The sequence below is a fragment of the Arvicanthis niloticus genome, chromosome 6 (genome assembly GCF_011762505.2).
Source record: "Arvicanthis niloticus isolate mArvNil1 chromosome 6, mArvNil1.pat.X, whole genome shotgun sequence".
In the NCBI taxonomy this organism is placed as follows: domain Eukaryota; kingdom Metazoa; phylum Chordata; class Mammalia; order Rodentia; family Muridae; genus Arvicanthis; species Arvicanthis niloticus.
Window position 1 is genome coordinate 6,018,423 of NC_047663.1, and position 27,810 is coordinate 6,046,232.

At 50.9% G+C, this 27,810-nt stretch overlaps 1 protein-coding gene across 1 annotated transcript; it reads left to right on the forward strand.

The window, feature by feature from the left end:
• The first annotated feature begins 2,830 nt into the window (after positions 1-2,830).
• On the forward strand, positions 2,831-27,502 carry Qrich2 (glutamine rich 2). Its single transcript, XM_034507043.2, has 20 exons — positions 2,831-3,624; positions 3,744-3,809; positions 5,860-5,919; positions 6,317-6,427; positions 9,406-13,435; positions 13,957-14,042; positions 14,255-14,346; positions 14,722-14,836; positions 20,186-20,440; positions 21,349-21,471; positions 21,579-21,653; positions 21,801-21,965; positions 22,103-22,224; positions 22,673-22,738; positions 22,980-23,081; positions 23,624-23,824; positions 24,109-24,244; positions 24,912-24,999; positions 25,674-25,883; positions 27,279-27,502. Exons 1-20 carry the CDS (start codon positions 3,043-3,045, stop codon positions 27,476-27,478), a joined length of 6,885 nt encoding a protein of 2,294 aa, XP_034362934.2. The 5' UTR covers positions 2,831-3,042; the 3' UTR covers positions 27,479-27,502.
• The last annotated feature ends 308 nt before the right edge of the window (positions 27,503-27,810 follow it).

Below are 27,810 nucleotides of genomic sequence, written 5' to 3' on the forward strand. Positions count from 1 at the left end.
GGACTCGGTCATTAAGATAATTAGCTTGGAGGTAGAGAAAGAGCTGTAACCTAGTGGGCTGAAGAGAAGCTCCTCTCACACAGAAGGAGAGTATGAGGGGTTGGGGTGTGCTTGTCAGTCTGCTTTGTTCTCCAATCGAATGCTTGCCATTTTGGCTAGGCTGGCTGGCTGGCTGGCTGGCCTGTGGGCCCCCAGTGCTGGGGTTTCAGGCATGTGTAGCCACGCCTGGCCTTTAGTATGGGTTTTGAGGCTTCTCATGCTTGCATTGCAAGTGCTCTTCACCCTCTGCGCCATCTCCCCCCAATTTCAAGAGACTTGGATGTGGGTTTTTTTTTTTGTTTGTTTTGTTTTGTTTTGTTTTTTGAGACAGGGTTTCTCTGCGTAGTCCTCCCAAGTGCTGGGATTAAAGGCGTGCGCCGGGCATCAGTCTGTTCTTAACTAGTCAAGGTAGACAGATAACTAGTCCTTTCTAGGTCCATCTGCAGTTGTTGCCTGGAGAGTTACCTCAGTAAAGTGCCTAGCACAGAGGCACAACAAACTGAATTGCATCACTGGCATGGGTGCACACACTGGGAATTCTATCACTCAGAAGGGCAGACAGGCTGGAACTGCTGACAGACACTTAGCCTTGCCTGTTTGACACTGCAGATCCTATGAGACCCTGTCTTAAGGTAGTGATTCCAACAGATGAGACTGACGTTTGATCCACAGGTACAAAATTAGATATGAAATAGAGGTTCTGAATTCTAAAAATGACATTTTTAGCTAATATTTTCCTTTTCCCCCTGGTTTCAAAAATAGGGATTTTAGGGCTAGAGAGATAGCTCAGGGGTTAAGAGCACTGACTGCTCTTCCAGAGGTCCTGAGTTCAATTCTCAGCAACCACATGGTGGCTCACAACCATCTGTAATGGGATCCGATGCCCTCTTCTGGTATGTCTGAAGACAGCTACAGTGTGTGTGTGTGTGTGTGTGTGTGTGTGTGTGTGTGTGTGTGTGTGTAATAAATCTTTAAAAAGAAAAAAATCCTGGCAGTGGTGGTGCACGCCTTTAATCCCAGCACTTGGGAGGCAGAGGCAGGTGGATTTCTGAGTTCAAGGCCAGCCTGGTCTACAGAGTGAGCTCCAGGACAGCCAGGGCTACACAGAGAAACCCTGTCTCGAAAAACCAAAAAAAGAAAAAAACTGCTATCCTGTAAAGACCACACTTGAAGGGAGCTGGAGGCGGCTCCACTGTCAGGAAGGCAGGGTTTGGTTCCCAGCACCTCTATGGTAGTTATCTGCATCTAGTTCTAGGGGATCCGGGGCCCTCTGGGTTCTGTGTGCACACCCATGCGTCCACATATACACATACATTTTAGACACAACACTAATATTTAAAAAAAAAAAGACAAAACCGAACAAAGATAAAGCCAAGTAGATCTCTGAATTCAATGCCACCAGCCTGGTCTACAAAGTGAATTCTAGGACAGCCAGGGCTACACAGAGAAACCTCTTAAAAAATAGTAATAAGTTAATAATAAAATAGGCAAGCCTGCTTACTGGCCTGGCTATGGATGCCCAATGTTTGAACCCAAGGCTTACCTGCAGCCCAGCTTTAGGTTCTAAGACAGTGGTTCTCAACCTTTCTAGCTGTGACCCTCCGGTGATGACCCCCAATCACCATAAAATTACTTAGTTGCTACTTCATGACTAATTTTACTACTGTTATGAATCAGTGTAAATATCTGATAGCTATCTGATATGTGACCCCAAAGGGGTCACGACCTACAGATTGAGAACTGCTGTTCTAAGGTCAAGGAGCAAATGCCCAGAGGATTAGGACGCTGGCCTTTTGGCCTGTTGTTGCCAGGTATTGGAAAGTCCCTTTAAAAACTGCCCATTGGGCTGGAGAGATGGCTCGGTGGTTAAGGGCACTGACTGTTCTTCCAGAGGTCCTGAGTTCAATTCCCAGCAACCACATGGTGGCTCACAACCATCTGTAATGGGATCCGATGCCCTCTTCTGGTGTGTCTAAAGACAGCTACACTCTTATATAAATAAAGTAAATTAAAAACAAAAACCCTGAGCCCATTCAGACTAAACTACAACTCTTAACTCTATTAGCCACGATAGGTTCCCTTTGACAACTTTTAGTGTTTTCTTCAAAAATGTCTCACTGCTGAGAGTCCAGAGTCCTGAATTGAGCTAAATGGGGTCAGGGAAGCCTTCCCCACCTCTTTGTTGTTGTTGTTGTTTGGTTGTTTGGTTGGTTTTGTTTTGTTTTTCCAGACAGGGTTTCTCTGTGTAGTCCTGGCTGTCCTGGAACTCACTCGGTAGACCAGGCTGGCCTCGAACTCAGAAATCCGCCTGCCTCTGCCTCCTAAGTGCTGGGATTAAAGGCGTGCGCCACCACTGCCCGGCCCTTCCCCACCTCTTGAGTAAACAAAATAATGTGGAAACTGCCTCTAAGTGGCACTAGTGGGGACCCACCCCCACTGGCCATAGACACCGCATCCTTTAGACTTGCCTGCCTTAATTTAGGTCGCCGTGACGTGAATCATTTTGTCTCTGGTGGCCTACAAGAACTAGTGGAGCTGGCTTTCTGTGTTGAGGGGTTGGGGGGGGGGGACCCACAGAAGCCACCGCAGCTTCTCCTCCCAACTGACCTGTTCATAGTGCAAACGCTCTGGCCCGGCCTAATCATCCCTTTCATTAAGCGCTTTACTGAAAAACTGGTGACACCTTGGGGTGTGGTCAAAGCCTCTCCTGTAGTTTTTTTGGTCCCAATAAGGGCTGGCCCAAGCGCATGTTCTTAGAATCTCTGGAGTCCCGCGCCTCAGCAACCCTGCTGCAAACCGTGCGCCCTCGTTCCAAACGTCCACCGGCCGAGAGCCGGGCTAGCCAGGAGAGCGGAGCCCAGGGCTCCAGCTTGGAAGCCACAAACCCACAAGCAAGGCTTCCTGCTGAGACCCCTGCCGGCCCCATAAGCCTGCTGGGAGGGAGGAGGCGCTTGGTCTCGTCTCTCTTCTTCCCTGGTTCTGCGCCTCCCAACAGGGCACACGATGCCGCCCTCACTGTTGGCCAACAGGGTCTCCCTCCGGGAGCTGGCTGACTTGGCAATTGGCACTCCAGAGGTGGGCGCGGTGAACTTTACGGCCTTGCATACATTGATAGTGGCCATTCTCAAGAGCCTCAACCTCCAAGAGGTACTTATCGACTTCCACTACCCATCCCCTGAGACTGGCCGCGCGGCCGAGCTGGTCCACGGCACCTCCAGCGCCCCACATGTGTCAACCATCAAAGAGAAGCGCCGGAGTCTGCCTAGGCTGTCACAGACTCCGCAAGAGTTGGAAAATCAGGTGAAGGACTTGGGTAACCAGGTCCTGGACCTCACCAAACAGCTTAAAACTATGGACAACAAGATGCAGGGCATGGTTACACAAATACAGCATATCTCCGTAACCCCTGACCAGGAGTTCTCCAAGTCAGAAGAGGAGATGGCTCTGCTGGGCAAGCAGATGTCCCTAACAAAGTTCTCCAAGATCTATGAATCTGAGGAGATGCTGGAGCAACCTGAGACCATGGTTGAGATTCCCACCCAGATGATACAACTAAAACCCTCAAAGACTCTCACCCCGACCAAGGTGGGTACACTGACCCTACAAAGCCTCTGCTCCTCCGGGCTACCCTTCAGGCCCTAAGCTACCCAAAACACAAGGGGTACCAGGTCTGGCTTCACACACCTACCTTCTCTACCCTACAGTCCACGAGTGTGCTCCAAGGCCTCATAGAAGATGTGAAAATTCTGAAGCAGGCTCCTGAGCTGCAGGTGAGGACACCCTAGGGAGCACACCTCACAAGTGGGTTGATCCTTTGTCTCTACTCTCTTGCCTCATTTTTTAAAAAATGATTTGTTTAGTTTTGTGTATGTTTGCTTGTATGTGTGTTTGAGCACCCATATGCATGCAGTGCCTGAAGACTCCAGCAGGGGGCATCAGATCCCCAGAACCGGCGTTAGAGTGCAGGAGACCCTACCAGGATCCTCCACAAGAGCAGGCTCTTACCTGCTGAGCCATCCCTCCAGGCCCATCCTCTGATTCCTGAAGCCATTAATAACTTATCAAGATACCTATAAAACCTAAATTGACTTAAAAGGTAGCTGACGACATTGCAGAATATTCTTAAAGTGAATTTCCTTAAAAATTGAGACTATCCTGGTGTGGTGGTTCCTTTAACCCTAACACTTGGGAGGCAGAGACAGGAGGATCTCTGTGAGTTTGAGGTCAACCTGGTCTACATGGCCAGTTCTTGGCTAACCAGTGCCCCACAGGGAGACCTTGTCTCAAAGCAAAGTACGCAGTTTCTGTTCTATTGCTATGAGGAGATACCATGACCAAGACAACTCTTTTTTTTTTTTTTTTTTTTTTTTTTTTTTTTTTTTTTTTTTGGTCTTTTTGAGACAGGGTTTCTCTGTATAGCCTTTGGCTGTCCTGGAACTCACTCAGTAGACCAGGCTGGCCTCGAACTCAGAAATCCGCCTGCCTCTGCCTCCCAAGTGCTGGGATTAAAGGCGTGCACCACCACCGCCCGGCTCCCAAGACAACTCTTATAAAAGAAATTGGGGCTGGCTTACAGTTTCAAAGGTTTGGTCCATTATCTTGGTCAAGAGTATGACGGCACACAGGCAGACACGATGCAGGAGAAATAGCTGAGCTCGGCAACCAGATCAGCAGGCAGTAGGAGAGAGACCCTGAGCCTGGCTTGACCTTCAGTGACACATTTCCTCCAAGACCATGTCTTCTAATCATTTCAGATAGCACCCTGGTGGGGTCTTCTCACACAAATTAGGCCAAGCGGTTACAGGTGGCCTTATAGGAAGGAGGGGCCATCAGAAAAAAAAGGATGGAGAGAGGACCAAAAGAGAAAAGGATACAAGACAGGCCAAAGGAGGCCTAGCCCTGGGGAAATCTCTGACTTTTAACCCAGTCTGAGCCTCACACAGGCCTAGGGAACCTGCATCTCTGGTTTTTGCTCTGGGAAGTGGGCCTCGTTTTCTGTTTGTTGTTGTTACTGTTGTTTCATTTGTTCGGTTTTTTTAAACAGGGTCTCCTCGTAGTCTAGCTGTCTTGACTGACTGTGCAGTCAAGGCTCACCTTTGACCTCTTGATCCTTCTAGCCACCTCTCAAGGGCTGTGGTAATCAGCATGCGTGCAACACCGTGCCTGGTCTTTTCCAAACTTTTGTGTTTGTAAGGTCTGTTTAGAATCCGATCTTAGATCCTAGAGGTCAGCACAAGCTGTAAAGAACAGTTGAAGTCCTGAGCACTCGCTGGGGCCCCTTGAGGGCTCTCCTTCCACGACTCAGGCTAGCAGGTGCTGCTGAAATACTTGCTTTTGGAGAGAGACAAGGTGGGTCTCGAGCTGTAGAGCTGGAAGCTTTTGGTAATGGGTAGTGTGCAATGAAGCCAGGGTCAGCATTCTCACCCCACATGAACACCGACTGGTCCCACTACACCAGATTACTATCATTACAATATCCTCTCTTCCTGTTGACCAGGAAAAGAGCTAGGAATCTGGCTTTGTTTGCCATGTAAAACTAGGTAGAAAGTAGGAACCAGAAACTATCCCTTCACTAAGACCCATAGGCTTCTCATTTCCTTTTCTCCTTTAGACCAAGGCAGTGTATGTGCATGTGTGTGTGCATGTACATGTGTGTGCGTGTGTGCATGTGTTGGGTGTGCACATGCACATGTATGTGCACGTGTGTGTGTGTGTGCGTGCATGCATGTGCACATGTATGTGTGTGTGTGTGTGTGTGTGTGTGTGTGCGCGCGCGCACATGTGTTAAGGTGATGGTTCATTTCCAAACTCTGTTTCCAGGAACTCTGTCAACGTTTTAATGAACTGGAGAAGCTAGTTAAAAGCCGAGAAGAATACCTGGTAATGTGAGGAAGCTGTGGGGAAAGGGTTCTGAGGGGTAGAAGACTTCTCTTCTGCCTGGCTTCTCCTTAGGCCTGGTCCTAATTCCCGCCCCTGCATATCTGTGTCCTTTGGGGATGGGGGTATATGTACTGTGCCACTAAGTACCACCACTTCTGGGTAGAAGGGTAAGCAAGTCCTTGCCATCTTTGCTCAGGGCTGTATCCAGAATCCACGTGAGACAAAGGACCCAATAGCCAGTTCTGCACCTCTGGTTGGTCGCTGAAAGCCAGTGAGTCTTCCTGAGGCTGCAGCTATTGGTAGCACCCAATCAGTCCTGTTGGTCCCACACTGCAGGGTGTGTATGTGCATTCATGCTTACATACATGTGTGTCTGTATCGTTTCTGTTATTCACAGGATCAATTAAGTCGGAGGTTGAATCTTGTTCCGGGTGGTGAAGAAATCACCATGGTCACCTGGGAAGAGCTAGAACAAGTGATTGGTGATGGCTGGAGGGCCTCCAAAGGGGTAAACAAACAAACGGGCACTGGGCAGCAGCACTGGGTGGTATTCCAGAGAACATCTCTCATATGTATGACTGTCTCACGTTCTGGTATTTGGAACCTTTACTACTGACTTTGTACATTCTGTATTGTGGATATTTTAAATATTTTTCCAAGATGACATTGGTGTGAGTGACCCAGATAAACTCCTGGGTTTGGGAATGACAACTTTATGCTTTGTCCACCTGTTACTATTGTGTGCTGCCCCAGCTTAGGGTCCAAACAGAAGCAGGAAGAGACATCATTTCTTCTTCCAGTTTCCTCCCACATAGACCCCGAGCCAGCGCCTACATTGTTGATCTTTGCCAACACACTGGGTAAAAAATGATGCCCTGGGATGGTTTCCTTTGCTTCTGTAACTTTCCAGACTTCCTTTTTAATAGTCTATCCTAAAAAGTATTCATCCTTTAACACCTATGGACCAGGGGAACCAGAACTGGAAACAGCTCTCTAGCAAGAGGACCCTGCTAGTGTATCTGTCAATCTTGAGATGGTACACATGGTCTCTACATCCTTGGCAAACTCTGGTAATTTTCACATGACCCTTGTAGGCAGTAGTTACTGCTCTGGTCTATATCAAGAGTTCCAGAGGCTAGCCATGACTATATAGTGAGACCCTGTCTCAAAAATAACTAAATAATAAAATCTTAATTTAAAAAAATGCCCAAGATACACCAAGCTTTGGTGGCCTGGCAGGCTAGATAAAGCTAAAGCAAAAGACAAGAGTCTTATTTTGTAGATCCCTATTGTGAGCCAGGAAGAAGAAGAAGAAAAGGAGAAAAATCCAGGGCAGGCTTGGAGGCAGAGCAGCAAAGACCTGAGTTTAGTCCCCAGCATCCATATAAAGCTGGCCATAGAGGTGTATGCAGCAACCCAGGTTCAGAAGCAGACGGAAGAGGATCTTGGGGGTGTGCTGGCTGGGGTGTTCTGGCCATCCATCCATGCTGACCCATCCATGCTGACCTTGTGAGCTCACAGTTCTATTAGAAAGCCTGCCTCATACAGACCAAGGAGAAGGACTGAGAAAGACACACCATGATGACTTCCTCCGGCCTCCACAAGTGTACACACAAATACACAGACACACACACACAGACACACACACACAAACACACACACACACAGACACACACACACAAACACACACACACAGCAGAGAGAGAGAGAGAGAGAGAGACAGAGAGAGAGAGAGAGAGAGAGAGAGCGACAGAGAGAGAGAGACAGAGAGAGACAGAGAGAGACAGAGAGGGGAAATAGCCAGTAAATGATTTTGCCCCTCATAATCTTTTTTTTTTTTTGGTTTTGTTTTTGAGACAGGGTTTCTCTGTATAGTCCTGGCTGTCCTGGAACTCACTCTGTAGACCAGGCTGGCCTCCAACTCAGAAATCCGCCTGCCTCTGCCTCTCAAGTGCTAGGATCAAAGGCGTGCACCACCACCACCCGGCTGCCCCTCATAATCTTAAGAGATCCAAATTCCAAATCTCCACAGAACCTGGAAGTCAAAACTGGAGGAGGACAAAGATGAGCCTGTGTGCAGGGTGTCAGCCTGCCCAGACTGCAGGACATTCCTGCTGTACGGGATAGCTAAACTGCTAAGAGCTATGGGGTTATGAAAAATTAATTCCCATATCAACTGCTTCACAATCTTGAGCAAAGCTATGTGATAAGTATTTTGAGACTGTGAGAGACACTGGAATCCTTCAACTATTATGGTTGGGATTACAATACATACTTCCTTACACTTACATTGTGTGTGTGTGTGTGTCACAAGGGTGCCATGGGTTGTACTTAGATGAGGCTTGGTGACATGTTTTTACAAACTAAGCATCCCTCAATGAATATATTCCTAGTCACGTTACATTTTTCCTAGAACCTGGCTGTGTTCACCCATCAGTAAAGCCAGTGCCACCTCCCCTAGGACTCTATTTCCCCACAACTTTTGTAGCTGCTGTGCCCATTTTTCTAGGAGTTCATACAATGTGCCCATACTCACTGTAATGAGTCAAGAGCCCCAAGAACATCTACATCATTATGCTAACCCCACCCCCCATTCTTACCTTTTAATGACAAAAGGAACTTTGTAGGTCTGATGAAGTTAAGGACCTTGAGGGAGAGTCCCCTGGGTCTTGCAGAAAAGACTTCATCACAGAGGTCTTTGTACGAGGCAGTGGGACAGAGGGCAGCCATATGGAAGGACATAGTACGTATGGAAGGTTATAAGTTCAGGCTGATCTTGGGGGTTGTCATAAAAGGCGAATCCAGGGGTTAAGGCCTTAGCTTAGCTGGTAAGATACTTGCTGTGTGTGCACAAAACGCTGAGATCAAGCCCCTAGCACAGATAAACTGTGTGTGGGGTAATTGTGATCTCAGCACTCCAGAGGTGGGGGCAGGAAGATCAGAAGTTTGTTATTGTCAGCTGCATAGGGAATTCAAGTCTCTGTCTTAAAACAAATACCAAAAAAAAAAAAAAAAAAAAAAAACTATTGAAGCAGAGAGATCAAAAGTTGAAGGCTTGCCTAGGCTGTAGAGTGAGTTCAAGACTAGCCTAGACAATTTATGTAGCCCCTGCCTTAATATAAAAAGTAAAACCAAGGGCTGGGAATATGGCTTAGTAGAGGAGTTGTCTAACATTTGCAAGGTCCAGGTTTCAGGTTTGTCCCCAACATATCTCTCTGTCTCTCTGTCTCTCTGTCTCTCTCTCTCTGTCTCTCTCTCTCTGTCTCTCTCTCTTTTTCTCTCTCTCTTGCTCTCACTCTCTCACTGTCTCTCACACACATAGACACACACAAATATAACAAAATCACAAACAAACACATGTGCACACACTCACACAGGGGTTCTTTACTGCAATGATCTTAAATCATTCCAGTCAAGTACCCAAGACAGCCTTCCACTCAGCCTCTTAGTGGTCGTAACCAATTTCCCCTCTTTCTCTTTACCCAGAGCTCAGAATCATCAATAGTGACATTTGGCAAGCACAGATTTGCATCAAGTGACCGCCTTCCAAGTGGAATGTTTCCCAGGGCTGCTGACCAGGCTCTGGATTCCACTGGTGGTATAGGACAACCTCCTGAAAGGGTCTCCAGCAGAGATCAGAGCAGATCTACTACTGTATTTCGGGATATGGCCCGTGAGCCATCCCAGGTCATATCCGAGACAGATCGCCAGACATATGCAAGAAGAGATGAACAACTCCCTGGCCAGACTCAACAGGACAGAGATCAACGTGGTGGAATGCCCGGGTTGGAACCACTTGGCATGGATCAGCCTGAAATAATATACCCTGTGATGCCTCTCACTACGGGTCAGCTTGGTGTAATGCCCCCAGAAATGTACGACCAGGGAGCGGTACCTCTTGATATAGTTCAGAGTGGTGTGCTGCCACCATCAGGATCTGACAGGGGACTGGAAAAACTGAGTACAGCCCAGCTTGGCACAGTTCCGTTGAGCACGTATCAGCAAGGCACAATGCTTCCTGGAACGGACCAAGATGGTATGGAACAGGCCGCTATGCGTGACAGTGGTCAGGGACCGTGGGCCATGGCTCAGCAAGGGTTGATACCAGTTGGCATAGATCAGCATGGATTGCCGATACTAGGCACAGATCAGCAAGGACTGACTCCCCATCATGTGGATCAGCAGGGATTGGTAATGCCTGGCATAGATCAGCGTGCATTCCCTCCTTCTCTTCCAGATCAACGTGGCTTGGTGTCACTTGGCTTGATGCAAGTTAGTACAGATCAACAAGGTTTTAGACAGTCCAGCTCAACATCACGATTCATACAACCTGGTACAGAACAGCCTGGGGTAGAGCAGCATGATGTGGCACGGGCTGCTTTAGAAAGGCGCAGTTCAGTGCCCGTGGGGACAGAACGGCGGACTTCATTGCAGGCTGCTGCAGAGAGACGTAGTTCAGTGCCCATTGAGGCAGAACGGCAGGGTCTGGCACAGTTTAGGGCAGGTCAGCAAGATTTAGTACAGCCTGAGGCAGGTAGGCAGGGTTTAGTACAGCCAGGGGTTGATCGGAGGAGTGTCCCACAACGAGGGGCTGATCAACGTGGTTTGGTACAACCTAGCACAGATTGGGGTGGTTTGGAACAGCCTGGCACAGACCAACATTTGGTGCCTCCTGGTGCAGGTCAGCCTAGGTTGATTCAACCTGGTGCATTTCCACCTAGTTTGGCACAACTTGGTGCAGGCCAGCAAGTTCTAATACAACCGGACACAGGGCAGCCTGTTTGGGTTCAACCAAGCACAGATCAGCGTGGCTGGGTACAGCCTGGTGCAGCATATCAGCCCGGTTGGGCACAGCCTAGTGTAGATCAACATGGTTTAGGACAACTTAGAATGGGTCAGCAGGAGCTGAGACAACCTGGTGCAGTTCAGCCCAGGCTGGTAGAGCCAGGTGCATATGCACCTGGGTTGATGCAGGTTGGTGTAAGTCAGGATGGTTTGGTTCAACCTGGAATGGATCAGCGTGGCCTGGTACAGCCTGGTACAGACTGGAGTTCAGTGCAGCCTAGTGTAGATCAGCCTGGCCTGGCACAACCAGGTGCAGTTCAGCCTGGCATGGTCCAACCAGGTGGAGTTCAGCCTGGCATGGTCCAACCAGGTGCAGTTCGGCCTGGCCTGGGCCAACCAGGTGCAGTTCAGCCTGGCATGGTCCAACCAGGTGGAGTTCAGCCTGGCATGGTCCAACCAGGTGCAGTTCGGCCTGGCCTGGGCCAACCAGGTGCAGTTCAGCCTGGCATGGGCCAACCAGGTGCAGTTCAGCCTGGCATGGGCCAACCAGGTGCAGTTCGGCCTGGCCTGGGCCAACCAGGTGCAGTTCGGCCTGGCATGGGCCAACCAGGTGCAGTTCAGCCTGGCATGGGCCAACCAGGTGCAGTTCGGCCTGGCCTGGGCCAACCAGGTGCAGTTCGGCCTGGCCTGGGCCAACCAGGTGCAGTTCGGCCTGGCATGGGCCAACCAGGTGCAGTTCGGCCTGGCATGGTCCAACCAGGTGCAGTTCGGCCTGGCATGGTCCAACCAGGTGCAGTTCGGCCTGGCATGGGCCAACCAGGTGCAGTTCAGCCTGGTATGTTGCAGCCAGGTATGGGTCAGCGTGGCCTGGGCCAGCCTGGTGCATTTCCTAGTGGTTGGGGGCAGCCTGGTTCATATTTACCTGGCTTGGTCCAACCTGGTATAGGTCAGTATGGTTTGGTTCAGCCAAGAGTTGATCAATATGGTTTTGTGCAGCCCAGTGTATCACATGATTTACTCCAACCTAGTGACAGTCAGCGTAGTTTGATGCAACCTGGAGTGGGTCAAGTTGGTTGGATGCAACCTGGAATAAGTCGTCATGATTTAGGACAACCTGGTACTGATGAGAGTGGCTTAGTCCAACGTGGACTGGCACAACCTGGCATGGCCCAGCAGGGTGTGGCACAACCTGGCAAGGCTCGGCAGGGATTGGCACAACCTGGCTTGGCACAACCTGGAGCACTTAGTGTAGGCAAGTTTGGCTTGGCACAGCCTATAGTGGACCAGAGTGGTTTTGTTCAGCCTGGCATGGACCAGCATGGCTTGGTACAACCTAGGATGTTCCAGTATGGTTTTGTGGAACCTTCTGAACTTCAGCGTAATTTCATGCAGCCCAGAGCAGTGCAGCCTAGGCTAGTGCAGCCTGTCACAGATCAGCATGGCCTGCTGCAGCCTGGGCTAGCTCAGACTAGGATGGTACAGCCTGTCACAGTTCAGCATGGCCTGCTACAGCATATCATGGATCAGAGTGGCTTAATGCAGACTGAAACTGTTCAGCCGAGGCTGGTGCAGCCTGGTACAATTCAGAGTGGCCTGGAGCAGCCTATCGTGACTCAGTATGGCCTGATGCAGCCAGGTGCAGTTGAATCTGGTTTGGTCCAGCCTGGCATGGATCAACATGAGTCTCTGCAGACTGAGGAAGAAAAGCATGAATTACTGCAGCCTAGCTTGGATCAGCATCGCTCACCAAAGCCTAGGAAAGAAAAGCATGGCTTACTGGAGCCTGGGGCAGATCAGACTGATTTGCTGCAGCCTGAGGCAGATCAGACTGGTTTGCTGCAGCCCGAGGCAGATCAGACTGGTTTGCTGCAGCCTGGGGCAGATCAGACTGGTTTGTTGCAGCTTGGGGCAGATCAGACTGGTTTGTTGCAGCTTGAGGCTGATCAGACTGGTTTGCTACAGCCTAGGACAGCTGGGTTTGACATGATGCCGCCTGGGATGGCTGAGCCTGGTACAGTCCCTCAGGGTTTGGGTCAGCCTGGTGCATACATGCCTAGCTTGGCCCCACCTGGTACGTATCCACCTGGTTTTACTCAACCTGGTATGTTTCCTCTCGGTAAATTTCCATCTAGTACACTTCCACGTGGTTTCAGACAACCCACTTCTACTCAGCCAGACTTCGTAACACCGAGCATAGCCCTTCGCTTTCCAACCCTAGAGGATGAATCTCAGCAACCACAGTTACCCCAGTTTTATCAGCCTCCTGAGCTACCCCCTACACAAGACCAAGCCAGGCAAGATGTACTTCCCGAAGTGGTCCATCAGATCCCAGATCAAAAACCCGAGACAGCCACAGTCGAAGTTCAATGTGATCCAGAACAGGCTGGGTTGGATTATCCTGAACAAGTACAGAAAGTTGAAATAGATACCCAGGTCTCTTGGGATCTAAGTAGTAAACCTGCCTCAGTCACCCAACTTGGATTGGCTGACCAAACCGCCCCAGAACAAGTTATCCAGCAATTCTCACCAGTAAGCGAGACTCCTCGTCGAGAGCGGCAGGAGTCACTGGAGAAACTGGCTCCGAGCTTCCCCATGGCGGTGGAAACATTTCGCCTGATAGGCGAGGTCATTGCCCTTTATTTAGAACTGAAAGAACAGTTGAAAGAGCTGGACGATCAACAGGCTGGCCAGACTGACTTCGAGAAAATCCAGTACCTGATTACAATGATAGGTGAGTATCCTTTGCCGCAGATGGAAAGCAGACTCACGCTCTCTCCCTTGGGCACACTCCCACCCAGACCTGACTCCACAGGCGGCGGCAGCCTGTGGGGAGGCCAGATGTATAGATTGCAGAGTGTGAGACCAAGTCAACAGGATTGGGGCAGACTTGAGAGAGGCATGAAGCAGGCTTTTGGGCCTTTGTCAGGGTAGAAGGGGTGAGAGCATACAGGGTGAGGGCATAGCATGGGGTCGGGGGAGAGGGTAGGACTGCAGAATGAAGCTCAGTCACAGCTCAGTTGTAGGCAGAGATGCCAGAGGCAGCAAGAGGCAGATACCCAGCAGTCAAATACCATGTGGACAGATACCACTCATCTCCTTTTCTACCTCTTTGTCCAGTCACCAGGGAAAACAGGGTCAAGTAATCTATTGACTTGACCTCTGGGCTCAGTTCATTATTGAGGGACTGTAAAACACAGGTTGAGGAACCCAATGGGAATCCCACTCCCTGATAGTAGCCTCCATATTCCATAGTCAAAAAGACTGTGCCCCAGGACCTGCCAGAGCAGCTGAAGAGCCTAAAGGCGTTGAACCGAGAAGTTCGGCAGGACAAGGCAAAAGTGCGTATGGGAGGGTCAACCTCCTCAGTTCTCAGTTAACAGTCTGGAGCCCTATTAGGGACTCTCTAGCAATGGAGGCCATTGCAAGGGGCTGCTGGGTACCCACTGCCTCATCCATGACATAGAAGAGGGCTGAATAACCAGACAGCTAGCTCCCTTTGGGAAGCCAACACCCAGGCCTGTCTGATGCTTGGCTTCCTCTGTGCTTGTAGCTGGACAAGATACAAAAGCTTCTGGACATCGACCCCTCTTCGGGGAAGGAAGTGAAGCCTAGCCATCTGAGCTTGCAGCTGGGCATCCTCAGGTGACACTCCTCCTCCAGAGCAGGGGTCCTGTCTGGCATCATGGTTACGGTCCGGGCAGTAGAGGCGGCCTTCTGCCTCCCCATGTCCTGCAGTGGTCACTGTCTCCCGTATGGATTGTACTGGCTCTTCAGGCTGTCCTAGTCTTTACAAGATCTGGTGGAAAACCCCCAACATTCCTAAAATGGCAGTACCAGGACTGGGAGGAACACCAGTGTCCCTCCTTGGGCTACAACCCACCACAGTACCCACCCCCACCCCCCCAAATTTGGGATTCCTAGACGGAGGCTCCTCATGTTCTTTTTTTTTTTTTTTTTTTTTTTTTGAGCAAAAGGTGCTGGGCAGTGGTGGAACCAGCTGTTCTTTGAACACTGCAGGGTCACGGTGTCTGACATCGAGAAGGAGCTGATGGAACTGAGAGAGAGCCAGGATCGAGGCAAGGCCTCCATGGAGAATTCTGTCTCTGAGGCCTCTCTTTACCTGCAGGATCAGGTGAACAGTCTGTGACCAAGGTCCAGGGCCCCTCCCTCCCAGGGTCAGGGCAGAGGGTTGTCAGCCTAGCACTCACCAACCTGGAGACCAGCCATGGGGTGTGTGTGCGGAGTCACTTTGTCACTTTTCTGTTGCTGTGATAAACTACCATGACCAAAAGTAACCTAGAGAAGATTAGTGCTTCATGGCAAGGAAGGTCTGGTCCGAGCTGGAGGCTGCAGATTACATAGATTCCACTTCCGCCTACACCAACTGTAGACCAAGTGTTCAAATGCATGGTCCTCGGAGGGCACTTCTCACCCAAAGCACTACAAAATAGCCGGAGCGGTTGGCTGCTGCTCAGCCGGGTCCAAGGTCGCAAGTTCAAAGGCAAGGGCGATGATGTGGGGGTGGGGGGGTGGGCAGGGAGCTGCGACATAGGCTCCTCCACTGCCTGCTTCCTGTTGTGTATTTCCTTTAATTCATACATTATAAAACACATCTTTAGTTCCAGCACTCGGGAGGCAGAGACAGGCAGATCTCTGAGTTCAAGGCCAGCCTGGTCTACAGAGTGAGTTCCAGGACAGCCAGGGCTACACAGAGAAACCATGTTCCAAACAAACAAACAAACAAACAAACAAAAACGAAAAAAGAGCAAAACAAACAAAAACACCTTTTAGTCATATTTTGTTTTTTTTTACATCATTTCCTCCTTTCCTTTCTTCCCTTCAAGCCCTCCTATACACCCCAGCTTATTCTCTTTCAAATTGTGACCTCTTTTTCTTCCATCGTGTGTGTGTGTGTATGTGAGTGTGTGTGTGTGTGTGTGTTTGTAAATATAAAAGTGCAGCCTGCTCGTTCCATGTAGTGTTCCTTGTATGTATGTTTTCAGGACTGGCCACTTGTATTGGCACGGTTCCCCTGGAGAAGACGCTCTTTTTCTGATCTCAGTATTCCTGGGTTGCCAGAGGTTCTTTGTCTGAGACTGAGGCCCCAGGAACCCTTCCTGTTCCCCATTAGCTTCTCTTTGGTGTCAACCTTGTTCCACAGTTATTTTTTAGTAATGTGTGAATGTGTGAATGTGTGAGGGGAGGGTGTGCTGCCCAGGGAGTACCCAGGCACAGAGCTCCTGGAGCTGGAGTTACCAGTGACCCCCTGATGTGGATGCCAGGGACTAAGCTCAGATCCACTGGGCAAGCAATATGTGCTCTTAATCACCGAGCCATCTCTTCAGCCCTTTGTTTTTTATTTCATACGTTTATTTCATTGTATGTTTTCGGTCTTTTGCCCTCACTTTATGTGTACCACATGCATGGAGTCCTCTCAGAGTCCCATAAAAGGGCATAAGGGTCCCCCTGGAACTGGAGTCATAAATGGCTGTGAGCCATCCTGCGGCTGCTGAACCCAGGTTCCCCCTCGGGGAGCTGTAAGTGCTCTTAGCCACTGAGTTGTCTTTCCAACCCTGGCGTCCACTCTCATTGTGACTCAAAATAATCCATCCTGTGGGCAATAGAAGGGTCTATCTCCATCCATCAGGTGGACAGCTGGGTTGCTCCCCTCTTCGGCTTCTAGGACTCATGCTGCCGTGAATATCCGTGTGCATGTGTCTTTGAGTACGTCTCCTTTCCTCTTGGGCATGGATCTTGGAGTAGGGTTCTGTAGGGTGTGGTGATTGAATGAACTCACTGGCTACTTTCCCAGATGAAACCCCAGCCAGCAAGGGGTGGCGGTTGCTGGTTTCCACTTCTTTCCTTCACCAACACTTAACCCCTCTCTCTTTTAAGATTTATTCATTTGTCCTTAATTACCGGAGCCCGTGTGTGTGTGTGTGTGTGTGTGTGTGTGTGTGTGTGTGTCTGTGTGTGTGGTGTGCGTGTTTATGTATATGTATGTATGTGTGTATTTTTGTGTTTGTGTATGTACATGTGTGTTGTGTGTATGCATGTTTGTGTATGTATGTGCGTATGCATGTATATATTTGTGTGTGTTTGTATGTACAAGTGTATGTTTTGTATGTGGATGTATGTGTATTGTCTGTGTGTTCTGTGTGTGTTTGTGTATGTATATGTGTATTTGTGTGTGTTTATATATGTACATGTGTGTGTGTTGTATGTGTGCAGTGTATATGCACATGTATGTTTGTGTATGTACATGTGTGTGGTTTGTTTTGTATGTGTGTGCTGTGTGTCTTTGTGTGTGTGTGTGTGTGTTGTGTGTGTTTGTTGTGGGCCTGTGCACCTAATGAGTACAGGAGTTCAGAAGGAGGTGTCAGATCTTTTGGGGCTGGAGTTAAGGTCACTGGGAGCCAAACCTGAGTCCCTGTAAGAGCAGCAGCCAGTGCTCTTGGCAGCTCGGCCATTTCTCCAGCCCCTCTTCTCTCCTTTTGGAAAGCGACAGGGTGGGAAGTAGTATTATGGCTTGGATTTGCATTTCCCCAGTAACTAGAGATGCTGAGACCTCCTGTGCCTATCGGCCATCATATGCTTTCTGTGTGCCGAAACACATGGTGCTGGAGCGATCAAATCCAGTGCCTTACATGACAGACAGTATTTTCACCATGTCACACTCTCAACCTCCCCCTTACCCAAGCTCCTTCATGACTCTAAGCCAATTGTCCTGTAAGAGCAGGTATAAATGTTGGTATTATCTCCTCAGATGAAGGAATAAGGTAAGAGCCCTACCCAAGATGTGCAAATACCCAGCATAGGCTGAGCCCAGAGCAGTTCTTTCTCTGTTCTAACTATTCCTAGGCCTAGGCCTAGATGCTTCTAGCCTCTGTACAATCTAATCTTCCAAGCTGACTGATTCAATCCAGCTTCTCTCTGCTCCTGACTGAATTGCTCTACCTGGCCTCATACTAACTTTGGCAATCTGTTGTAATCTTCTGGCTCCCTATTCTCTGGCTCATTCTGTCTTCACCTGTGTCTAGCTGTCCCTGTAAAACTGTGCTAGTAAAACTCACACACACACACACACACACACACACACACAAACACACACACCTCCCACCACATATCATATACTACCTCTGTAGAGGGTAGTTTTTGTTACCCTGCTTTAAGCTCTGGGAATGGACTACACTATCAGCCCTTGACCAGAGAATATTAGCTCCTCAGATAAAAAACACAAACACACGTTGTTCAATTTTAACCTGCCTTATTGTCTCAATTGTTGGGCTTTTCTAAGCTTTCCTTGGCTAATGTGCCCTTCCCAATACCCTAACCTTCCACCTGGAGAACCGGCCTATGGCCACTCTGCCCGAGATTTCACATGGCTGGTCACCTTTTGTCTCTCCAAAACATGGTAGAAAAATCTCTTTTCTCCTCTGTGTCTCCTCACCTTCCACCTGGAGAACCGGCCTATGGCCACTCTGCCCGAGATTTCACATGGCTGGTCACCTTTTGTCTCTCCAAAACATGGTAGAAAAATCTCTTTTCTCCTCTGTGTCTCCTCACCTTCCCTCTGGGGACCCAGAAGTCCTGCCTTTTTCTTTCTGTCCAGCAACTGGCCCCTGACATCTTTATTGATAGATCAAGAACCAATCGGGAAACAAGACCTTAGCAACAGCCCTACCCCTTACACTTGTCTCTCCCTCTGCCTCTCTCTGTGTCTCTCTCTCTGCTCTTCAGTAGCCTCCCTTTCCTGTGCTGTTTTCGTATGAGTTGGACATATTCTATCTCTGACTCATTCTGTCAAATCTTTCTCTGATTCATCACTTTGTCTGCCCCTCAATTAGACCTCACTTTCAAACATGGCTGCTTCCTTCTACAAACTAACCTTACCTTCATTGTTAGAGATTAAAAGTGTATACTAAGGGTATTCCAGCCAGATCAAATCACACTGTAATTCAGGGCATGTCTGCATTATGGCTGGATCATATCTTTGGATATCCAACCATGTTGCTGGATTAAAATCCCTCTACAGGCAGGAGGAGGTTCAGAGAGACAAAGGTCACCTGCCAGGACAATTGTCAGCCCAAAGTGCACATCTGAGCTTGGCAGCCTTTGAGGGCCTCCTAGGACCACAGTGAACTTTTAAAGAAACCCCATGCCCCACACCCATCTCTTTTGCAATCTTATGTTTGTTTGTTTGCTTGTTTTTTCTTTCTGCAGTGCTGGGATGGAATCCAGGCTCTCATGTAAACACTCCATACCAAGCTCTGAGTACCCTTTGCATCCTTTCTGGCAGGCCCCACCTTCTGCACCACCTGCACATTCTGGCTCCTGGCTTCTTGGCTTTCTGCCTTTCTCCCATCATACTTATGCCTTCTTAGGCTGTTCTTTCTGAAATGTCCCCCTGGGCCTGATTTTCCCAGAGACCTGCTTTTTATTCTTGAAGGTTCTACTGAGACACCTAGCTTTTCTGAGGATTGTTTTAACTTGGAGAACAGTATGCCCGTTCAACCCTAGCAGGCATCTCCTGCACAGGCCTTAGCTCAGGATCCACCCTTAGTAAGCTGCTGACCGTGTGAGCTCAGAACACAAGGGAAATGTGTTGAGTACTGGGCTGCGGCTGGAGAGCAAGCTCCCAGCGTAGGGCTGTCTGAGGCAGGCCACTCCCTCTGCCTGACTACTTGAGGCTAACTTTGTTCACCTGTGCCTTTTCTCCACATCTCTCCTAGCTGCACACACCTCTTTTCTATTTCTGACCTCTAGCAACTTGTGTGGGTCTCATGCAGTCTCAAACACCTTCCCTAAGCTCTAGAAAGAGTATCTGGTAGCACTGGCCACTAGAAAGGGGATGGTGTGCCGTGAGCATGACCCTTTTGGAAGCCGGACAGCATCCTTAGGTCTGTCTTGGTTGTTCTTGAATCCAGCTGGCCACCCAGGACCAACAATCATGGGTGGTAACCAAGTAAGACCATCAGAAGAAGAGGGAAACAGGAGGGCCAGGCTGAACAGTTCTCCCTGGAAAGCACTTGGCCCCTCCAGACCCAGAGATATCCCTGTAGCTTCGTCTGCACCTCTCACATTCCTTTGTTGTTAGAGTTTACATCCTGGGTGAGACAGATATGCAAGCCCACTGCTCACACCCCGTGCTGCAAGAGCCTTGCATCATCAGAGCCCTGGGAGAGTACCATTTAGCTACAGAAGCTGTGAGTACTGGCCCAGTGGATTGGCTGGAGAAAACTTCCATCCCCCTCCACAGGGGCTTTGTCATTCATGCTGCCTGCTGGCAGCAAAGGTACTTGAAAAACTGTGTGCTGGGTAGAGATCAACTGTGTGTGTGTGTAACACCCTCGGTGACACTCTGAGGAGGCAGCGACTGCCCATCTCACAGCAGGGGACAGGGAGAATATGCCACACCATTGGTTAGACATGACCTTAACCCGCCTCCCCCCACCCCTCCTTCATGCCGGTCCTGATGCAGTTGGACAAGCTCAGAACCATCATTGAGAGCATGCTGAGTAGCTCCTCCACGCTGCTGTCCATGAGTATAACCCCGCACAAGTCCACAGCCGGCCTAGTGCCTGGCCAGATTGACCCTGAGGCCACCTGTCCAGCCTGCAGCCTGGATGTGAGCCACCAAGTCAGCCTGCTGGTACAGCGTTACGAGCAGCTACAGGACATGGTCAGTGGCCTAGCGGCCTCCAGGCCCTCCAAGAAGGCCAAGCTGCAGAGCCAGGTGAGTCTCTGCCCGGCTCCCTCACAAGGTGGCTGAACATAGAGACCGGAGTGTATGGGAAGGGCGGGCTTAGCGGATGGGACAGCACTGGCTGCCCAAGGGTGCCACAGTGCCTATTACATGATGCAGGGACAATTGCAAGACACAGTGCCCCTTGGTTGCCTGTGTTTCTAACACGTTGTAGACATCCCCTGGAGGGAAGGCTTGGGGCCGGGCTGGGGGTCACCACCAGATCTTGTTCTTGGATGCAAGAATTTAGATTTGGTTCAAATTGTTGCCCACACCTCACCTCTCGGGGATCATGGGACAGCATAGGACATGTGAGCCTCAGTCACCTCTCTGATGTCACCTCTCTGATGACTCCAAAGGCCACTGATGCCAGTCTACCAACATGTGGGGGGGGATTGGTGACCACACCCAGAGAAGAGACACAGTTGTCATGGATGCCTCTGAAGAAAGCCAGAAGGGGTTTGAAGTGAGCGTCCATGTCGGGTGATGGTTTTGATTTTTAGCGTATACGTGTTTATTTGCGTGTGTGCAAATGTGCATGTGCGTGTACATACATGCACATTGCGTGGCACACTTGTAGGAGTCAGAGGACAGCTTGCAGGAGTCAGCTCTTTCTTTCCATGATGAAGGTCGTCCTGGGGGTTGAAGTCAGGTCACCAGGCTTAGCAACAAATACCTTTACGAGCCGTCTTCCTGGCCTTGTCTTATTTATTATGGTCTTGTGTGGTAGCCTAGATTTTTACTGGGACTTCCGATCTCAGCTTCCTGAGCTTGTGGGTTACAGGCGGGCACTCCACACCTGGCTTGGGTTGCATTCTAAATTCCAAAGGCAGCCTACTGTGGGACGGCTTTCTGGGTTGCCCCAGCAGCCTCCAAAAGCTCCCCTGTCACCGCTGTAGGACGAGGAGCTGCTGGGCCACGTGCAGAGCGCCATCCTGCAAGTCCAGGGCGACTGTGAGAAGCTCAACATTACTACGAGCAATCTCATCGAGGACCATCGGCAGAAGCAGAAAGACATTGAAGTGAGCAACCCAGGGCACCTGGGGTGGAGAGGAGGCTCCTCCGCCCCGCCCACCCCTGCCACTCGGCCTTGCCGACCCTTCACTGTCTCTGTCCCGTGGGCCTCCAGGTGCTGTATCAGGGGATAGAAAGGCTGGAGAAAGAAAAGGCCGACAGAGAGCACCTGGAGATGGAGATCGACGTGGTGAGCCTCTGCCTCCTCCCTAGTCAGTGCGGGGGGGGGGGGGGGGATGGGGGGAGGAGTTGGGGTGGGGAGGGCGGGGGATGTGAAGCCAGCCTGAGACATGACTGCTGGAGGAACGTTCCCACCCCGTGCTGTTCTCTCACGCAGAAAGCCGACAAGAGTGCTCTGGCATCCAAAGTGAGCCGGATCCAGTTTGATGCCACCACAGAGCAACTCAACCACATGATGCAGGAGCTGGTGGCCAAAATGAGTGGACAGGAGCAAGACTGGCAGAAACTTCTGGACAAGCTCCTGGCAGAGATGGACAGCAAGGTGAGGGTGGGAGAAGATGCAGGATGGGCTGGACCATGCTTCGCCCTGCCACTGGGGCATTGCCACTCTCTTCAAGCATAAGACTCCCCACCCCCATCTACCTCCTGCCTTGAGCTCACCCAGTGCCCATCCCCCAGCTGGACCGCCTGGAGCTGGACCCATTGAAGCAGATGCTGGAGGATCGCTGGAAATCACTGCGGCAGCAGCTCAAAGAGCGCTCTCCACTCTACCAGGCAGATGAGGCAGCTGCCATGCGGAGGTGAGGCCCTGAAGGCAGTGGAGAACGCTGGGCGGCCCCAGATGAGCAGTGCATGGCCTATTCCTCCCAGAACTGTCAATCAGGTGGAGGGACTGCACCTGATTTTAGAGCTGAATAACTTGACCAGATCCTTCAAATAATAGTGGGGAAAGTCAGAAAGGAGGTGCAAGCCTCTTGGGGTTAGACTGTGGTAGAATACTAGATTTCTGGGGCCGAGAGACCTCCAAGATGATTCTTGGGAATCTGGCTAGGGAAATCCCACACATGTCCACCAGGGGACACCAGAGGCACATACAAGATACCGAGCTGGCTTCCTGGTCCAGAATGCGTGCCTGCAAGGGATGGTTAGCACCAGGTGGATTCCCAGGAAATAGGGCCGGATCTGCCACCCGTCCTGCAGGGGGGCCAAGCTCTCTGGATCTCACTGGCTGTGTCCCATTCCTGACAGGCAGCTTTTGGCTCATTTCCACTGCTTGTCCTGTGACCGTCCCTTGGAGACAACTGTGACTGGACAGTGAGTGGCCACACCTCAACCACAGCATCTGGTGGCAGGGAGAAGGCATGGAAGCATGGGTGTATCTCCCCGTATCTACTCATCTCGCCTCTTGTCCTGGGTCCATTTCTGTCCCTGGTCCCTGGGCTTTCCTATGGGGCCCATACTGAATAGCGAGGAGCATGGCAGTGGGTGGCTGCTATTGCTGAGGGCTGGGATTTCTCTCTCACACACCCCTTCCCTTCTCTCTGTCCCTGCCCAGAGTCATCTCTATGACCCCCATAATTCCGAGCATGCCAGGGCACCGATCTGTCCGGCCTTACACTGTGTTTGAACTAGAACAGATCCGACAGCAGAGCAGAAAGTATGGGACAGTGGGATGGGGTGCAGGGGAGGGGAGGGGAGGGGAGGGGAGGGGAGGGGAGGGGAGGGGGCAGAGATGACTCCCAGAGTACACACTGGGAGTAACCCAGAGCTCTCTGACCAGGATCAGGATGAAGGATACTAAACTGACTTCCTCTTAGGTTTTGTGTTTGGTTTTTTTTTTTGTTGTTGTTGTTGCTTTTGTTTTGCATTTGTTTTGTTTTGTTTGTTTAAACATTTAAACATTTTAAGCATTTATTTTGTTGGGGAAGGGGGCTTTTGTGTTAGGGAAAACCTTCCCCAGCAAGTCTGGTCCCTGGTGGGTCTTTTAGAGGTGCTGAGTTACCCGGTGACCCTCAGCCCTCAGTCAAGGGCTAGGGGGCTCTAACAATTCCCCCGAGGGCCAGTTCAGTTCACCCCGGCTCCTGTACAACAGGGGCCTGGAGCCAAAGCAAGTGTGAACAACACAAGATCCAGGAGAAAAGCGTCTGGGGTCGTGTCTGGTCCTGGGCTGAGCTCTTTCCTTCTGTCTGGGTCTCACAGCCTGAAGCTGGGCAGCAGTTTCCCTCGAGGGGATCTGTCGCAGATGGAGAGGAGCGTGGGGCGCCTGCGCAGCATGCACTCCAAGATGCTGATGGACATCGAAAAGGTGCAGATCCACTTCGGGGGTTCTGTGAAGGCCAGCAGCCAGATGATCCGAGAGCTGCTAAACGCCCAGTGCCTCAGCCACCCATGCTACAAACGGTAGGACAGAGTCCAGGAACACACTGGCCCCGATGACGACCAAGTTTGGCTTCTGCTTGCCCAGGGTCCATTACAGGGGGGCGGGGGTGGCTGGGGTTGGGAATGAGGGTGAGAGTGTATGTGTGAGTGTGTGTGAAAGTGGTACACACACACACACACACACACACACACACACACACACACACACACGGTGTGTGTTGTGTGTAGCCTCAGGCTTGCCTACCTGTCCCCAGTAACATTCCTGGGTGGCTCACAATGACTCCCTGTGTCTGTCTACTTCCCAGGGGAGCAGATACAGCAGATTACACCTACTCAACTGTACCTCGTCGCTGTGGGGGCAGCCACACCCTCACCTACCCCTACAGGCGAAACCGCCCACAGCACCTGTCTCCACTGGAGGAGATCCAGATCGCCATGAAGGTCTGACGGGCCATGGCGAGGATAGCCCTGCCATGCCCCTTCTGGAAATCCACCCAAAGTCCCATCAGCTGGCCCTCTGCCTTGAGGTCCCTCTTTCTCCTCTCTCTTGATGTCCCAGGGGCTGCTAGGCAACCTCTTTACTGCCAAGTTACCTCCCCAAAGTTGCTCAGGCAGGCCTTGAACTCATGATCCTTCAGCCTCAGGCTCCCAGAGTTGCTAGGATATACAGGTGTGTCTCTCTGCTGGGCAGCATGCCATCCTTCCACCCGATTCCCAGGCACTACACCATCACCCTCCACCACAGGCCCCAGATCTCCACGGCACCTCCTTCCACCCTGCACTCAGATCAGACTCCATGCAGGGGCCTTTCAGTTTTGAGAGTGAGTCTTGCTATTTACAGTCCTGGCTGGACTAGTACTAGCTATACCTCCCAGACTGGCCTTGAAGTCAGTGGGAAGCCTGCTGCCGGTCTCCCAAGAGCCAGGATTACAGGCATGTGCCCTCAGGCCTCATTTCCGGGAGTGAGGCATGGGGTGGGGGTGGGGGCCTGAGGGGAGGCAGGGTGGTTCTGAGCACTGCTTGCTCACAGTGTCTGCAGTCCAGGCCTCCCTGGAGGACACTCAGGATGTTGCAATGATAGATAATGGGCATGCATATCCCTCTCTAGCACGATGAGGTTGATATCTTGGGCCTTGATGGACACATCTACAAGGGACGGATGGACACACGGTTGCCCGGAATCCTAGGGAAAGATGGTGAGTATCCAGACAGCCTTGAGTTCCTTCTGGGTTCTTGCTTGGGTGACAAAGGACAGTTGTCTATCTCTTGGTATGGGCATGTCTTGGACCACTGGGCCCCAAGCATGTTCTTTCTCCTCCTGAAGCCAGGTGGCTGCTTTCTGGTAGAGAGCAGCAACCAGACCTTGCCCAATCACCCAGTGGTGGCCCCGTCCTTTCTTGCTGGCCTTCACACCTTCACAGCCGAACTTCCTCATCTCCCTATCAGTTCCCTGTAACAATACAGCCAAGCCCCGATGGATTTCTCAAAACTCAGCAAAGGGTGGTTATCTGATTCCAATTCCAAACAACCAACCAGGCTCCTGAAGGCCCACTTCCAGGTCACACCAGAAATGGATGACTGATAATTTCCCATCATGCCTTATGCCTTCCTTACTTTCTCTTTCCTGAAACACAAGTCCAAGCCAGAACTCACTCAGACCCTACACAAGGCTGACATGCTCTGGTCCTCAGTAAATCTGAGTGGGTGGGAGGGTGGGCGGGCAGACTGATAGGCAGGTAGACATGTAGATGAATGTAGTTTCTAAGGGGCACAGACTCAGCAGGTGGAGGACCCCACCTCAGCTGGCTCCTCTTCTCCAGGGGTCCCCCTATAGCTCTCACTGGTGCTCACTCTCCTTATGCCCTTTCAGCCCCAGGAATGGCAAAACACAGCAAGGCTAAGCTCCAGCAGCTGCAGCAACTCCAGCAGCTCCAGCAGCTCCAACAACTGCAGCAGCTGCAGCAGCTGCAGCAGGCCCAGCATGCCCGGCCCCACATGCACAGACAGCCGAACATGGGCACCATGGGCACTCCACCGTCTCGGCCTCAGAGTGCACAGATGTTAGCTGACAGCAGTGCAGGTAGGTTTCTTCCAGGCAGTCTGGACACCATCCCCAAGCCTTCCCTTCCATCCTGATAGCCCTCCAGTGTTCCTCCTGCCCAGGCTAGAGACAGCAAGGGTCAGGGAGCTAGCTCATGGATGGGACAGGAGGGAGCACTGAGAAAACCCAGTTCCTGAATGTTTGGTGTGTGCCAGGTCTGTGAGGTGAACACTGTGGCCGCCCTACTCTACACAAGAGGACACAAGGACAGAGATGTACCCAGCTCTCTGGCTCCAGGCCCAAGGTCTTCCCTGCTCAAACACAAACACTTTAAGAGCCCGGCTACAAGCCCAGGACATGAACAACCCCTTTTCCCCCAACCCCTCACCCCCGTATCCATAGCCTGGAGGTATCCTTCTCTGCCTCTAGGCCTGGAAAGCCCCTAGAGTTCCAGGTCTCCCGTAAGATCCTAGATCAGATAAAAGGCCAAGGGGCTAGGGAACTCTGGGTTCTACCACACAAGGCCTATCTATGGTCCTTGCTAGAATGTGAGGCTAGGACCCATGGTACTGGGTGACTAAACCAAGGTCTCCCCTCATTGGTCATGGATGTGTTTGCATGCAGGATCAGCTCTCCCCAGAGGCAGACTGCTTGATAACAGCCCCACACTGTATTTTGTGAATGTTTGCAGGAGACCCAAGGATCACAACACATTTGTATATCACCCCCTCCCCCACCCCAAGCTTTGTACGTTAGACCTCTGAGCTCTGGAACATGTTTCCACCCTGCGTTTGAAAGCTCCTGCAGCACAATGTAGAGTGCACGGCACCCGTACCATCGAGGTACATCAAGGGCTTCTTGCCAGGCTGTTTAGATAGTTTTCGACTATGCAACAGCCTACACTACACCTACACTGGTAGGTAGAGATCAACAGTAGCCCCAGGAACAACTAAGAGAACAGGGGCACTGAGAGGTTGAACAGGAAGTGGCCAAGCTGAAATTCAAGGGCCATCACTGGTAACCAAGGAGAGTAGGCTACAAGGGCATGCTTCTGTGATTTCTACTGGGCCCTTGCTCCTTATCTCAGGCCTTCCACTTTCTACCTAGAAATACTTTGCATATGGAAGCTGGAGAGAGTGATGTAGAAACATTTCTGGGCTTGTATAAGCCTCTAAAAAGACAGGAAGCATCAGTGAGGCAGGTTCTTTCTGCCATCTTGCAGAAGGGGTCTAGGAGTAAATGATCCCACGAAAGGATCACGGAAGGGCCCTAAGCCTTTGCTCAGGAATGCCCACAAATGCTTTTAACTGTGTGACCCAGCCTGACAACCAGGCTAGCTAATGGGGTTTGCAACTTGCTTGGGCCTTGAGCAAGCTAGAGTGAACCCTAGTGGGTATGAGGGAACCAGAGCAAGCTGAGCCCCTCGTCTTGTAGTTCCTTCAGGGCAAAAGAAAGACAGACCAGTCTCCTCTGAGGGGCGTCTCCTGCAGTCGAACATGAGTCACTCATCCATCCCCACAGACATGGCAAGTCTGCAGGGTAACCAATCTGGGCTGAATATGCACATAGACGTGCCTCCCGGGGAGGGGCTGGAGGAGCCCACCCGGGGACCACGGTCCACCACCGCTCACTGAACAGTGACATAAATAAACGTTTTTAAAAAGGAGTTGGGTGCCAAGGGATCTCTCAAGAACAGGCGGGTAGGTACCTGTGCTAGCTGAGCAGCTCTGGGTGCCTAGGCCTCCCCACCTGAAGGGCAGGCTATTCCCTGGACAGCCAGTCTGGTTTATGGTTGGAGAGCTAGGACTTCCGCTCCACAGAGCTGCTGAGAGGATGCTCGAGCTCAGCGAGGGGAGGATGTTGCACTCGGGACAAGGAGAATAGCTGGGCAAGATTTCAGACCTGGTTCTGACAGCCTAGGGACGGGATGTGGGCCTGGTCAAATCAGTGGCCACCTGGAAGTGCT

What these genes read in the sequence shown, in the direction of transcription:
- Qrich2 (XM_034507043.2), top strand. Translation starts at nt 3,043, where the DNA reads ATGCCGCCCTCACTGTTGGCCAACAGGGTCTCCCTCCGGGAGCTGGCT. An exon ending in AGACTCTCACCCCGACCAAG is followed by an intron (nt 3,625 to 3,743) that starts GTGGGTACACTG and finishes TCTACCCTACAG; the next exon opens with TCCACGAGTGTGCTCCAAGG. An exon ending in AGAAGCAGAAAGACATTGAA is followed by an intron (nt 21,472 to 21,578) that starts GTGAGCAACCCA and finishes GTGGGCCTCCAG; the next exon opens with GTGCTGTATCAGGGGATAGA.